Source organism: Temnothorax longispinosus, chromosome 4 (genome assembly GCF_030848805.1).
Source record: "Temnothorax longispinosus isolate EJ_2023e chromosome 4, Tlon_JGU_v1, whole genome shotgun sequence".
Taxonomy (NCBI): Eukaryota; Metazoa; Arthropoda; class Insecta; order Hymenoptera; family Formicidae; genus Temnothorax; species Temnothorax longispinosus.
The window spans coordinates 22,423,868-22,439,454 of record NC_092361.1 but is presented as its reverse complement, the minus strand read 5'-3'; the positions used below and the strand labels follow the sequence as shown (position 1 = coordinate 22,439,454).

At 33.6% G+C, this 15,587-nt stretch overlaps 1 protein-coding gene across 7 annotated transcripts in view; it reads left to right on the top strand.

Annotated features, from left to right (window-relative positions):
• Positions 1–341: 341 nt before the first annotated feature.
• LOC139811413 (cholecystokinin receptor type A) overlaps positions 342–15,587 on the top strand; it is a 36,948-nt gene continuing 21,702 nt past the window's right edge. For 3 of the 7 annotated variants that reach the window (XM_071775712.1, XM_071775711.1, XM_071775705.1), the window contains exons 1-4: positions 342–1,117; positions 1,499–1,737; positions 2,003–2,134; positions 10,141–10,912. In XM_071775712.1, coding sequence (XP_071631813.1) covers positions 10,610–10,912 — 303 coding nt within the window. In that variant the 5' untranslated portion in view covers positions 342–1,117; positions 1,499–1,737; positions 2,003–2,134; positions 10,141–10,609. The remainder of the gene's footprint in view (positions 1,118–1,498; positions 1,738–2,002; positions 2,135–10,140; positions 10,913–15,587) is intronic. The other 4 variants (XM_071775708.1, XM_071775707.1, XM_071775710.1 and 1 more) reach the window with 4 other exon arrangements.

Here is a 15,587-nt window from a genome sequence, read left to right as displayed (position 1 = left end):
GCAATTCGAATTGGCGTAATTCTCGTCGTCTCGATACGAAGGAAAATTGTGCACTCTTATTCATTCGTAGGAAATATCTGACCGCCTCGAGCGATACTATATTCGTGTGCATTCGAAGAAACTATTTCGTTTGCGCGATAATACGCCGACCGACGCACGTAGTGTCAACTGTCAACTGGGTCGATCACATGAAGAAATATTTATACTGTGATATTGCGTAAGGATTGATGCGTGCACAAGGGTGGCGTGAGAAACACGAAGACATACGGCGCGTTCACGATTGGCCACGGAGTCGGCGAGGTGTGCGGTATCCCGGACGGTAGTCCGGAGCCGGCCTGGTTTCAGTCAGCGGCGCAGATCCGTCGCGTACGCGTCGCTGATGCCGGTACCACACGTCGACTGTTACTACTAGCTGCCGGCCGCGAGAAACGTTTAGCCTCGGATGCGTAAAATTAAATCTTTGTGATATCAATCAAAAATAAATAAAACGTCTCTTATATTAGCGAACGTTAAATATGAATTTTAACATCGACAAATAGCAATCGATTATTGCACGTTTCTGGAATACAGTTTTCAATGTTCTGTGAACAGATTCAGCTGGATATAAATAAATAAAAATTGTTAGTGATAAAGATATAAACGCCGCTCTTTGTGAATTTTTTTATTTATTTATAACTGTGTTATTAAAAATCAATCATTTGTTGTGGAAAATTAATCCTCGATCGTATAATAATTATAGGATTAATAATCATATAAATTTGCGCTGTAAAGGATGTTAAATACGGGATACCCGGATCTCTATCGTAATTAAATGTGCAAATAGAAAGTGGATAGAGAAGTAATTATCCTCTTACCAGTGAAAATATTAAACTTTGGTGATGCTCTTTCTCAAAGTATATCAACAGTATAGCTAACTATACTAACTTGATAATTAAACGAGAACTTAATTCTCTGATATTGTTCACAAATATGAAGTAAATATCAGTAATAATCTCTCTAATAAGTGATGTAAAATTAACATAATAAAAAACAATTATAAAACGATTCTTAGAAAACTGATGATTTCATATAACACTTGGACAATTACATCGTAATTTACAAAAATAATTATAAAAAGGTAATAGTAAAATATAAATTAAGCTACTTATTTTTTATTACGTGTTCACACATACATATGCACGCAAATTGTACTAGATGACAATACGTGAGCTGAAGTATCATTTCAAGTAACGTTATGTAAAATCTGAAAGAGTTACGACGAGTGAGTAAAGGACGTAGTAGCGCAGATTGGTATTTATATGAAAAGCATTTTATATGCACGATGCGATAAATTCTGTTTCGTTCACAAACGTACTCGGATTGCGATAAAATATAAAGTATAAGTTAGATAATTTATCAATTACTGAGACTGCGGTTCTATAATTATTTCCCTCTTTTTCTCTCTTACCGAACTATTGTATGAAATTCGAACTATTATATAAAATTCGATACCATTTAGGAAAAAAACGAACAAAAGTAAAAAGTTCGTAGTCGACGAGGAAAAAAAGATATACTGCTACTTCGTAATTAATCGGCTGAAACTTGAAGCAACTTTTAACGATCGACAGACACACAGTTAAGCTCTCTTAGCTTTCTAACGGCTGATGCGATAGCGATACCTGTCATTGTAATGCTACGCAAAGTGGGAAATGATAAAGAAATTCTTTATTCAAAGTAACAAGTCGACTATTCCGAAAGGTGAGCTCCTTTCGATGAACTCTCTTAAACGCCGTCCCTTTCCTTGCACAAGTAGCTTATCACAAAAGCGTCGCGCAGTTAAAAGTTATGCATTTTTTATTTAGATTTATTTTTTGTTAGCATGTAGCTCGTAAAATTGTTTCAAATACAATTAAAATAATGTGCCGTCCTAATGTGCCGTTTCCGGACAATTAACTTGGATTCTCCCGCGGTGTAAAATATTAAAGCTAGGACAAAATCGTGATCGTGTTTATTTTTGTCATAGTGATCAGTACCAAATTGTGCAGACTGCAATATCCACAAGCGGGACTGTCTGTTGTACATGTTTGGATAGCGAAGTGACCGATTTTACGGAATACGAAGTTTTAACTGGTGCGTCGCAACATTCGAAATATCGGTGAGTGCAAAATTCATAACAATTTAGTCGAGTATATTTAACTTTTTAAGTGATATTTTTAATAAATTTAATGTTGTTAAATTATGGAATATCAAAATAACACTTGTAAATTATTATCTGACTATAAAATTATTAGCTATATTTTAAATTAATCTTTAAATTAAAAATCGTGCCGAAGAAAGTATCAAGAACTGACATTTTATATCAAATGCAAGCTTTTCTTGTATTATCTATGCTTATATACTTCTATTATTCGACCATATAGGACCATGGTATAGTTTTAGCAATCTATCGTATATATATATCTCATCTATTTACCCATCATTAGGTATCGATGTACAGCATGTGTCGAACGCACATTGTGCAGATTTTCATGGTTATTAATTTCAAATATCCGTGCAACGCTATAGAAATGCTATCTACATATAATAGTCTTTATATACACATGATGGTCTTAATGGTATGTACGTTAATCATTACTGGTGCATAAAGAACGTGATTAGCCTTAAAGAGCCTACCATTTTATGATGACTAATGGCGAATTATACTAATATTTGGCGAGTTATACTACAAAGCGCACGAGTGCAACGCAAAATGTCTTGGCGGCGGAAATACTTAACATAAATTGTGGCGTACAATGTGAATCGTGTATTAAGCACGTCACATGTAACGAATTTATGTATTGTGCATATGTACGGTTTTGTATCAATTTGTGTGCCACAGCCTTTATCATGTAATCAAATTTAAAAGAAGAGACACTAAACTGAAATATCGCGAAATGATTAACGTATCGAAATGATCGTTACATTATTTTTATTTCTCTTACGAACTCTGTCTGTGTTATAAATTGACCAGGGTGCTTCTGAAAGACAGGAAGATCAGATTGGAAAAGGTATCAAGAACTGATTGATGCCTTGAAATCGCTGAAAATGATGGCCATTCGTAAAGGCTTATCAATCGTCGTACATATAATCTGCGACTTTTCACATTTAATGCAATATGATTTATGACTGTTCATCAAACTGTACAAGGTGGGCTAAAAAAATATTATACATAGCATACATTAGCTACGTAAAGAGTTAATCACTAAATTCCAAACCGTAATTTATGGGACTTTAGGTCGATGATAGATTGAGACGAAAATATTAATGTAATTATGGTATCGTTAATTGGGATCGTTAATAATTAGATATGCTGACAATAAAGAATTTTTAAATAAAGAGTTTTTATCTGTCGATATTATTTAATGATTAATCAATACTCCTACCACACATGGTCTTTGATCTTTTTGACCATGTCATGGTCTATTAAACGTTATTTGCTAAATTAGTGTGGAAATATATCCTTGCATAGAGGTAACGATATTTGTCACATACTGTTGGGACCACGTTCGAATGTTGATCAACAGAGTGGAGAAATAATTGTGTTTAAACGGAAGAAATTAGCCTTGCAGCTACTGTACATGATCAATATAGATAATAATAGTTTCAACTCTGCGCATTTGATAACTAATTTTAATATATAAGTATATATATATATATACGGCGTGTTTGAACAAATACATACATAAATTTTAACAGATACTTACTAAAATAAACGTAGCCAAATAAGTAACTAAATAAACTTATTGATCAACTTAATAAGAGTTATGTATTGCAAAATTAGAATGGGGTAAGGAATTTGATTGAAGACAAGGTCTAAGAAATCAGGCAACATTTTAACCTTTTGTAAAGGTCCTTTTGATCTTTTATAAAGATTAATGAAATATTATGTCGCGTAAAATACATGCCGCTACATTTATTTTAAATGTCAGATACATACTTTGTTTAACGAACCGTCGAACTATTCGAGCTTTCTAGCTTTAGGTCGATTCCGATATCGTATAACGGAAAGTTAATTGAGCAGCGCTAAACTGTAATAACGATCTAATAAAATAATCCACGAGCGTTTATAGATGATCCAGCTGCAGGGGCTCGAGTTTAATACTGAAATCATATCATATATGGAATAACAGAAATTCGGCAAACACAATCGGCATTTCGCTACATTCTAAATGTCACCGCAAATTTCAAATTTATTCGAATAAATGGCATACGATATAATTGTAACGATTGTACGGAACATAACAATGACAAGTCATTTTTAACAGTCGCAACATTGTAGTGCGTGATTGTGTTTTTACGAATTGGGATTACATTCAAAGAAATATATAAATATACTTTACACACGTGCAATGTATGCAGCGGATATAATATTGCGTTTTTTCATTGTACTCTTTACGAGATAATATTTATCTTAGGATTAAAAAGATTCTAGCGGAAAAATTTTGCGTAGAAATGCTTGAGACGCCAAACGACCAGAATAAAAGAATAAGTTCATGTAAATATATACATATATATTTACGAGGAAGAGCAACGTTGTAGGTATGCGTATTCCAGCTTTTGCTCCGAGCCAACGTATAGGGAATCAATTCGCTAGAGGTAACAAAAACTGTAATAAAACATTTTATGCATGTCTATTCTCTTGTCCGTGCATCAGCCGTCACAGTCCCACCATGATTTTGTGATGATCGCGCGGTAACACACGTAACATCTCTCTCGTAGCGCAACCTGACCCGACCAGTTTGGGCAATCCACCCGAAGGCGGTGGAGTGAAGCGCGCATACAAATGGCAGGAAGTATCTTCGAACATTTATTGCAGCGCTGCATTAATAATCTGACGCGCTACATTGTTTATATCTTTCGTGTCTAACCGTCCTCATTCGGTGGTCTGGGGAGACGAGATGAGATGTATATGCCTGCAGCGATACGTTTTCACGCGCATACACGTTCGTGACGGACTTTTTTCGTCGCTTCGGACGCCCGCCACTCTCGAATGAACTCATTAAAATTTCCCGGATACCCTACATCACTCTGAATATTTGAAAATTTGAAAGAGTATGATATTCACCAGGGATGTTAAATAAAAGCGTTCTAAACGCTTTCATTTACTAAGAGACCTTTCAGTTTTTTATGGAAGACGACCTTCCTGCAGTCGCAGATTCTGTGATAAAATTAATGTCAACTTTTCCTCAGAGGAAAATTAGCGGGAGACCGTTAATTCTTTCCTCACGGATTCTCCTCCGGCGCGTCTGTCGAAAAGACATATACTCTGTGTACTCCGCGACGCGTCAAATTATAAATTCAATTGGAAACGTTCTCGCGTTCAGGACCTTCGTCATTTACCATTTAGTCGCGCGATGGTGTATCTCGAGCGTGTATACGTTTACGGGGAATTCAGTAGGTATACGGAGCGTACGCGTTATATCGACTCCGGTATTTCGACGGTTTCAGAAATTCATTTTCGTTTCACGGCTTCTATAGAGGTGTTGAAGTATATAAATGGGAAACGGAGGCGTCCTATGCCCTCAGCCGTTCGCGCGCGGCAACAATTGTGGAAACTGTCTCAGGCACCGGGCGCGTTAACGCTTTAACGCGTTAGCTCGCGAAACGGCCTTCCAGCCTCTCCTCGGGACCTCGGTTAACCCCGAAGTCAAGCGTTCAAGGCGAGAATTTATCAATTCCCGCGAATATCCTTCGTCGCCGCGCCGCCGCTGTTGTATTCTAATTAGTGACTCGTCTCTGCGTGCATGCTGCCGCGGAAATAGTCTAATGCTAAAATCGATCGTGTAAAATTCCGCACGTAGAACATTTTCCGGAAATCTGTCGCGCGTGTTATCGCAAAAATTTCACAGCTTGAGCAGAACTCGGTTAGTTTACGACTGAATAACTCGTAAATAAATAACAAGACGGGAGTATTAATTGATCGTGATGCATGAAGACTGGACGTTTTATAATTTGATTTCTCTGCGCGATATTTTATTCCCTCGATATTTGCCGGTACACAGAATAAATAAAAGCATCAATTTTATAAAAAATTGCTGCAATTATAAATGTAGATAATATATGCTTATGGAGAGATCTATATTAAGCAATATATTCATTCGTTTTCATTGAAATCCATATCGCAAGTATTATTACAGGACATACAAGTAAACGAAGCTCATAAATCGTTGAAAATACCATGTCGCTATGATAGGCATTGTAAATGAATTGCAGAAAACGTGTACAAACCTCGGGTAAATTCCATCCTCGATTTTATCGTCACGCAACAATACATTTGTTACCGCATCTCGCGAGCCTATCGTGCAAATATTACCCGGAATATACATAATAGTCGCGTCAAAAGTTCCGAAAAATTAGGTCGAGCATCTCGGGCATGCTTTTACTTCGTGCATCTCGACATTCAATACCTTTTTTCCTCTTTTTGTGCCGTGATTTGGGAATTTGCCGGACGTTAACGTAGCATCGTATTGTTCGTGATGTTCGTATCGATTGTGCTGAATATGATTGATACTCGACCGTGGCGATAACCATGAATGATAAATCAGACATCCGCGGCACGTCGCGCAGCTGTATATTGAAATTCGTAAATGAAACTGCGGTAGACCTAGCGAAAATTGAATCGGACTCTTCGTGGACGGAATCTTGATCGGTCATCACTGCAGAGATGCGGGCAGCTTATTTTTTAATCTATAGAGCGCCGTGTGTTTCCGTATAATCGTCATGCATTCATCTATTACGTATTCGGTATATTATATCCTTGAAGGATATATAAAGACAAAAGGGATTGTATGTTCATGTCATCCGATGATCTTGCACGTGATCAAAGACATTATGAATCTAAAACGATATTCTTGACATAATATCCAATTCTTTCTTATACAGAGAAGATATATTGCACGTATATTGAATATTTTGTGAGAAAAAGAAATTTGAACGAACAATATGTAATAACAAGTTTAGTCGATAAAATATTTTTTATTAAAACTGCATTTTTTAATGAGCCTTGCGGCGAACGTATTTTTATTTTTTAATTAAATTATCCATCACCGACGTATTTAGAAAACTGAGTTTTATATATGGAACGGTATTTATTATTGAAAAAACTTGTACGATAATAGTAGACAGCTAATTAATATGCGAGCACTCACTAAACTGATATAACATACAAACTGATATAATTTGATTTAAGGTTTCCGCTCTGTATGAAAATCTGAATTATCTGCATATTTTATGGTAAATTATACGTAAATATAACAGGATTATAGAGTTAATCTATAAACTCATAATTCATAATAATAATTATAACAATAATATAATATTTTTAAGATGTTCTACATAATGCGTTATTTTTAATATAAGTATTAATTTTAATATAGAGACAATATTTAATGCATGTACGATAAAGTTAACGTTCTACCTTTTAATTTCAAGTACTTCATTTGAATCTTTGTATCCGCGAGTATATTAATTTTACCAGAGTTCATTTCATTTTCAGAGAGATGAAAAAAGTTCATTTAAATCGTACTGATAGCATCGCACAACTTTGTAGTGCAACAAAGAAACGTGCAGCATTCAGCTTTGGAAACAGAGACGAAATGTACAAAGTGTCAAGTACGATTAGGGGATATCAAATACATCAGATTCTCCTATTGCCGACATTTAAAAGTCAAACAGATAAAAAAAACCTGAGTAATTTTGAACGCTTTTTCAACTCGATTATTTTTCGTAGTATTTATATTATTCTACATGATGAATAAAACAATTCGCGTATCATATTTTTAATACGTATTATATATTTTACCTTCCGAATCGCTGGTAAAATAAAAATGGTATTATTATAGTTGTAGTTATTAAAGCAAAAATCGCAATATAAATTTTCACTAATAAAGACGGTAAATTATTTATTTGTCCTATATGTGTCGCAAGTGGCTTTTACATATTCCGTTAAATTTAAACCATGATATTTAAATAAAATGGTTTTTTATAGAGAGAGAATTTTGTGGATAGAACATTACAAATATCTATATATTAAGATATCGCGATGGCTACATTAAAAAATTTTTCAATATAAAAAGTTTTCATGTTTTTCAAACCACGAGTCACGAATTTCCATTATTAGTACAGCAAAGCATGCGTGTCACAACGCTCGTAATGATTCTCTTCCCTCGACGAATGTGCTTCATCGACTGACACTACCAGTAATATGGTGGAAAATTGCGCGAGTGAGAAAAAGAGCTGCCCGCGATAAGCACCATATTTCTTATGTTCCACGGGAAGAGAGGCTGGGATAGTGGACGCGAAAGAACAGCGACATAAAGAGCTCAAAGACCAGATAACGCAAAACTTTTTTATTGAAAGAACGCAGGTCAAGTTGCCGCGGGACCATAAAAAAACCGTAAAAAATGTATTATAAAGAAAAAGTGAATAAATAAAAATTCGTAATTGCGTTAAGGGGATGCTGGAGCCGTCTGTTTTACCGGCATTTTTTGTCGGCACGTAGCGTCGTATTAATTTGACAGAATTAAAAATCCTTCTCCAGAATTGCAGTACATACATTAATGATTCGGGGAAACTCCGATTTTATATAGAAAACGAGAAAAAATTACGGAAGTACAGATTTCCTTATCCTACTCTTATCCCAATATGGCGTCTCGAGTTGCGGCGAGCTGTCAGCTCGTCACAAGATGTATTTCATATAAGAGATATACCATTGGTACGAACGCGAAAACAAGTTTCCCCGAATTACACAACAAGAAAAACATCGATAAACCCCTCAAATCAAGATTTGGAAGCGTAATATAAAAGTATAATGTCGGTGTGCATCGTGCGTATGTGTGCGTGCAATGTAGCGTGCTATCCTTGTCTATATCTTTGTCTATACAAGGACAGATATAGTTCGCCGGTCTTCTTTACCGACGCCGATCGAGTTCGGCTACGGCTCCAGCATCCCCTTAAGTCTATTAGGAAATGTATATAGCCGCTACGTTTTTAGCTGCATATTTTACATTTTACGTACAAAATTAGAAATTGTTAAAGTAACTTTTCAACAATATTAAAGTCGCGTAAATGATAACTTAAAGTGCAATTAATACAAATTAAATAAGCTTTGCGTATGTGTGTGCATCGCATTTGTGTTTGTATGTAAGTTTTGCGCTTTATAATTGTGAAGTCTTAGGAAACGTAGCCGCTACGTTTTTAGGATATTTTGCATTTTACGTACGAAGTTAGAAATTGTTGAAGTAACTTTTCAACAATATTAAAATCGCGTAAATGATAACTTAAAGTGGAATTAATACAAATTAAATAAGCTTTGAGTATGTGTGTGCATCGCATGTGTGTTTGTATGTAAGTTTTGCGCTTCAACTGATAATACGAGCGTCACATGAATAATAAGAAACGTAATTAGCACAATGGAGAAGATGTCCAATGCAATAATACTCAAGCTCTCTAATAACATGGAACGTGTCATGTGATCTATTTGGATAGCATAATGTCAGAAAGGAAAAGAGAGAAAGAGAGAGATGGGGAAGAGAGAGAGAGAGAGAGAGAGAGAGAGAGAGAGAGAGAGAGAGAAAGAAAAAGAGAGAGAGAGAGAGAGAGAGAGAGAGAGAAAGAGAGAGAGAGAGAGAGCTAACACAATATGTTAAATACATATTATATATAGCAGATAATTAAAGACAAACTTATATCCATATAGGTATTACTTCAATAATTTTTAAACAAGGGCTCATTAGTATGCAAATGAGATTTATGAATTTACATGCTCATGAAAAAAACAATTTATTAATCAGTTAGTTCAAAAACTGAATTTTTTATTTATATTATATTTCTCAAAGGAACTAGTTTGAACTTTTCTTTCATCACGTTATACAAGAGGATATATCTTCTTCAATTCAAATTTTCTTCAGAAAACTTCTATTGCCAGATTTAGGAATAGATGGAATATATGAGCTATAGAAGAGTCTAATAGTATATTATATATAGACTATTTGACGTTAAAAATTACTTGTAAGATTATATATTCAAACGTATATATACATCGCTTCATCCAGTAATCTCATACTATAATGCTCACAGATTTACCATCTGACGCTTAATATATATGTTTTGTTCTGTTTGCAGATATTCATCGAGACGTGACAGCAAGTTTCAGAAGACCAAAAAAATTGCAATCACTGCAAATGCGGAGTAAAAGTTACAATTATGATTTTAATTTATTTTAAACTGCAAAATTTTTAATATTGCTCAAAAGAGTGCTACAATAATTAATTGCTAAAAAATTTGTAAAAAAAAATCGTTCGCGAAGTTGTGTCAAAATCGTGAAAAGAGCCACAAAACGCAAAGCTATGCTTCAAACGTGTAAAAAGTGTTGCTGACTCCGTCGTAGAACAATTTTGAACCTAAATGTTACAGATGTAGCAAACAGCGAGTAAAACATTCACGAACACAGTTGTATAATAACAGCTCAATAAAGTAACATCGCAGAGCGATGTAACATTTGCTGTATCCGGAGTACTTCCGCCGCGCCGGCATGGGCGTATGAATCGACGAGGGAGGGAATGAAAGATCGAAGAGGACGAATGACAAGAAAATGTCGATTCAGGGGCGCAACCTGTCCGATAACGCCGCAGAATATTTGGATGCTTTAGAGGCCGATGATGACTCGTCGATCGTTACCGGCCTTCCCGGCTTCTCCACCGTCACTTCCGAAATTGCCAACGTCACCTCAGTCATCCCGCAGTCATCAGGCCAAGACAGTCTCCTGGAGAATCTTATTATACCGTTGTACGGTACAATCTTCTTCCTTTCCATCGTTGGGAATTCTTTAGTACTCATCACCCTGGCGAGAAACAAGCGGATGCGCACGGTGACAAATGTTTATCTGTTGAACCTGGTAAGTCTACTCTGTATTCTACAATACTTGACTTCTGTTAGATGAAACAAGCGGCTGTCTTCCACAAACAGTGGTCGGCACAATAGTCATTTAGCTTTTCGTGGGGAATATACGTTAAAGAAAGTTATAATAATAATATCTTTAAATTCTTCTGCTTCTCAAACATGAAATATCTAATATTAATAGATTAATTTTGAGAATTTTAACTTTAACACATAATTATGAGAAGTATATTTTGCAATAGAAGAAGTACGTGATTAGAAAAAGAAATATTACTATTTTTAACATTAATAACAAAATCTTTTCTAATGCAGATAGTGACGCAATTGCCCTTGTAATCATATATTTTAGGAAGAAATTTAAATACGGATTTTTGTTCATAAATGTGCAACGCGATTATTTAAAATTCGAATGACAGCACATTCCGTTATCGATTTAGACACTGCATGCAGAAATTGTCCATCGAAGATTTCACCGATTGCTCGCCAATTTGCTTTCATATTTTGCTCACAATGGTATTTGGCGGCCCGCACCTGCGGTAATATGGCCCAAATAGCTGATTCTGGCGAAATTACTGACAACATGTGATAACATTAGATTACTTTGTAATTAATCTTAATTGAATCTACTCAAGACTTAGCTGAACAAATTCTGATGGAATCTTTCATATTTGTTCAAAAATGTAAGTTTTATTAAAGTTCAGTCAGCTAATTTTTATCGCAGTGCACGACGTGTTTATACTTATAATAATGGACAGAACTATTAAATTTTTAATTAGTATAGTAATAAAAAATATTAAATTATATGAAATCTCGCATGCATACATAGAGCTATAGTTCTTTAAATTTATAGTTTATTAAGATCTATCTTTCGAATCATGTTTCATTATTTAATGCAGAATGTTTTCGTGATCCGCAACATACATGATATATAATCTAAATATAAAAAAAGGGAGCTATACTAAGAATATATTTATATAAATTTGTTTACCTCATAACGTCATTTCTGACAACAGTAATTTTTCATCCTTCAATAATCTCCGCGCGGTTAATGCATTATTTAAAAATAATGTGCAGGCGTTCCATCTATAGACTTAGCTGAACAATTTTTCAAATCAGATACGAGGTAAAATATAACATTGCGTGTCTGCTCAATGAAATATTTCTTGCAACTTTTACGATGTCTCGTGCAGGTTTCTGTGCGAACGAAAATACCCGCGAGCTCGCGCGTGAGTTAATAAATAAAAACAGAGGATGATAAGAGAGGCAACGAGACCAGGAGATTCAAGGGTCCGCAATGTCCTGCGCGCATCTGTTTGCCGAAACATTTTTGCATATTTCGTGCGGGTGGTGCGCAAGAGAAAAACTGCCAACAACACCTTTTTTTCGGCCGTACCGGCTGTTAGTGATTCGTCACGCATATGCATTGTCATTATTCTTCCAGAACAAAGAAAAATACTGGTCACGTTCGCGAATGTCAGAGATCTAAGACCCTTTCTCCCTATACATATTCAATGAGGGCAAACAATTGATTAGTGATAAAGTGGGCTTTTAAAAAAATATTTTAGACGTCCTACGCGAAGTTTACCAATTTTACTTTATTACGTAAAATTTCTGTAGGTATAAGAAAATCTTCGACGTACACAAATTCCAAACTTGTTGGGAGTCAATCGTTTATTAATACGTATATTTTATTTATTGTCTGAATTCTTCAAGATATATTTTTCATTCAACCAGTAATTTAATAGATTCATTTTTTAGAAAATGGTAATGATAAAATACACTACCAACAAATAATACAAAATAAAAGATATTAAAAAATTACAAAACAGTAAAACGTATTGTTGGCATTTTATCGATAAACGAAAATTCGATGCAGAGAGAGTTAAAATTATCGTATACCTAATCTTTAACCCTGAAATATTGTATTCCTATCCGATGCATGATAGACACTCGATATATTTGTTTTACGATACTAGTTCGTTCGTGCGTAGGATATGAAAGTGTAATCAAACATTCTAGGGAACCTTTTTTTAGAAATACACCATGCGTCGAAATTGTTTGCGAAGAAATGTATGAGTTTTTGAATATTTATATAAAATGGAAAAATCTAGTGGCACTCACGAATTGCAAAAGCACAAAAGAGAAAGCGCGCACACAAATAATGCAAATATTATTTACAAATATTTAGAATGCAACAGCAAAAATATTGAAGGTAATAAATAGAGCTCAGTAATATCTTTTATTTTTTGCTATTTTGTCTGCTCATCTCCATATCAAAGTATCCTATGGTATGCGTCTCAATAGATAGATTTTTCAACACTTTTCTGAATTTAGCACACATAGTAAAAATACATTTTTTACATACGTAAAAAATATATTGTTTGCATACAGAGTTATTTGCCAAAATATATGATATCACCGCTATGTAAAATATATTCACGAGTAAGAGCAATAACGGCTTCAAATATATAATCATAAACATATGAGTAAGAATTATTAATATTTACAAATGTATATATTTTTATTTAACTTTTTCATTAAATATAAAATTTTATATTAAATATCTATAAATTAAAATGTTAAAGCTAATCATGTCTTTTTTTATTTATGTAATAATACTTGAAATATTTTTATGTGCACCAGAGAAACAAAAATATTTTTGCTTTTGAAATTGAGAGACAATTAACGAGTACTTTTTAAACGCAATTATTTTATATACGATTAATTGAAGTTTATAATTATTAAGTGTTAGTCACCATTATGATTATTAGATCAGATTACGTAAAATAATAGCAAAATGATTGAAAGATGGATAGAAAAAGTTGCTTTTCATATATGTTAACGTATTAAAGTACAAACAGTAAGCCTTCGCTATCTGCCGAAGACGCCATTGACGCAATCCCATAACTGCAAGAGTTTATGTGTGGGTTCCTTTACATAAATGTTATTTAGTACAAAGCCGTTCACCACGGAAGTAGAGAAAGTTAGCAATAACTGTCGTATCATTAATAAGTCTCGTCGCTGTATAATGCCCTTTGAATACGAACAGGATATCTGTAGTCTTTTAAAGCAAATCTTGGAAAATAGAAAGAATTTTTAGAAAAAAAATATTTATATGAATCATCCCGATGTAATACATACTTATGCGTAAAAAATCTAAAAATTTTTTTGAAAATTGAGAAGTTAAAACTAAAGTTCTCAAAAAAGCGCAAGACTAAATAAATACCACTCAGATAAATAATATATCCTTATATTTCATTTATTTACATAAAATATTTAATGTAAAACATCTTTTAATGCGAAAGAAATAAGATCTATTAAAATTTTCATTAAAAGAACTAATCTCAAATTAAAAAAAATAATTTATAGATGATGTTTAATGGTATATAATTTTCCGGGGTCACCTAACACTTTTTATATTACTCCAAGATCATTTCAGGCATCATATACAATGTATTATCAATTAAAAAATGATAACTCATAATTTGTAAATAATATAAAAAACGATCATTTTATAAATTTTTATTATAATTTTATTTTAGTAGATTTTATTTACTTAATAATATTTTTATTGTAATTATTACGTTTTAGTATTAACTGACGATGAAAAGTATACCGCTCTGTTGATTTTTAATCAAATACTCGTTATCATGAATGCTCGCGGTATTTATGCTGTTCGGATCTCATAATGGTACTATATGCAAAGTCTCATTAAAGAATATTTCATTAAATATCGCAAAAAACATTATGCGGATTATGTAAAACTACAGTTAGATACATTTTATCATAAAGTAACGGTTGTAGAAAATATCATTATATTTGATCATAAAGTTGATTATAGAAAATTAATAAATCTTTAAAACAAATAAATCTCGACATAATTTTAAATATTAAACAGCACACTGTAAAATAAAATGTAATTAATTTATTACTTTATTTATTATTAATGTAATTAACTTATGGTATTAACTAGTAGTACGGCTTTTTTAAATAGATGATATATATTATCTTATATCTTTCATACTCAGCGTTATCGTCTCGATATCGAATTACGTAGCAAAATCCTTTCGCGAGTCTGCTTATGTAATGCATATATTTTCCAAATATTCTATTTCCCGTTTTGTATTTCCGCAATCTTCCTTCAACAAGGATTCATCGTACTGATAAGCGCCTTAGCAGAGACTTTAGTTTGGCGCCGGCAAGCTCTTCCGGAAATGTAGTCAATAAACATAATCTGCTGTATGAGTTCTATATGTTAGTGAACAGATTACCGTATCGATACCGATCCGCCGTGTAATATTCTTGCAAAATAAATAAAGTTCTCGCAAATAAATTTAATTTAATTCCCTCGAAATAGAAAAAACATCTATTTTTATAAATTTATTTCACATGTGATTTATCGTGTGGGTGAATCAGCGATAAATTGTTGTCCATTGTACAAAATATTCCGTGTAGTTTGCAATGCGTAAAAGATTGCGTACACGATAAAACGATTCCCCTGTTTCGATTGTATTTTTGGCATCCATAAAACGAAAACTTAAAACTTGTACATAAACATTGCAGAATGTAAATTTAATCGCAAGTATTTTTTACGATTTTCGCACGTTATTTTTTGCCTGGCGGTGTTTGGATAGGAAGAATTATTCGTGAAAAATTTTAGAATATGATAATCT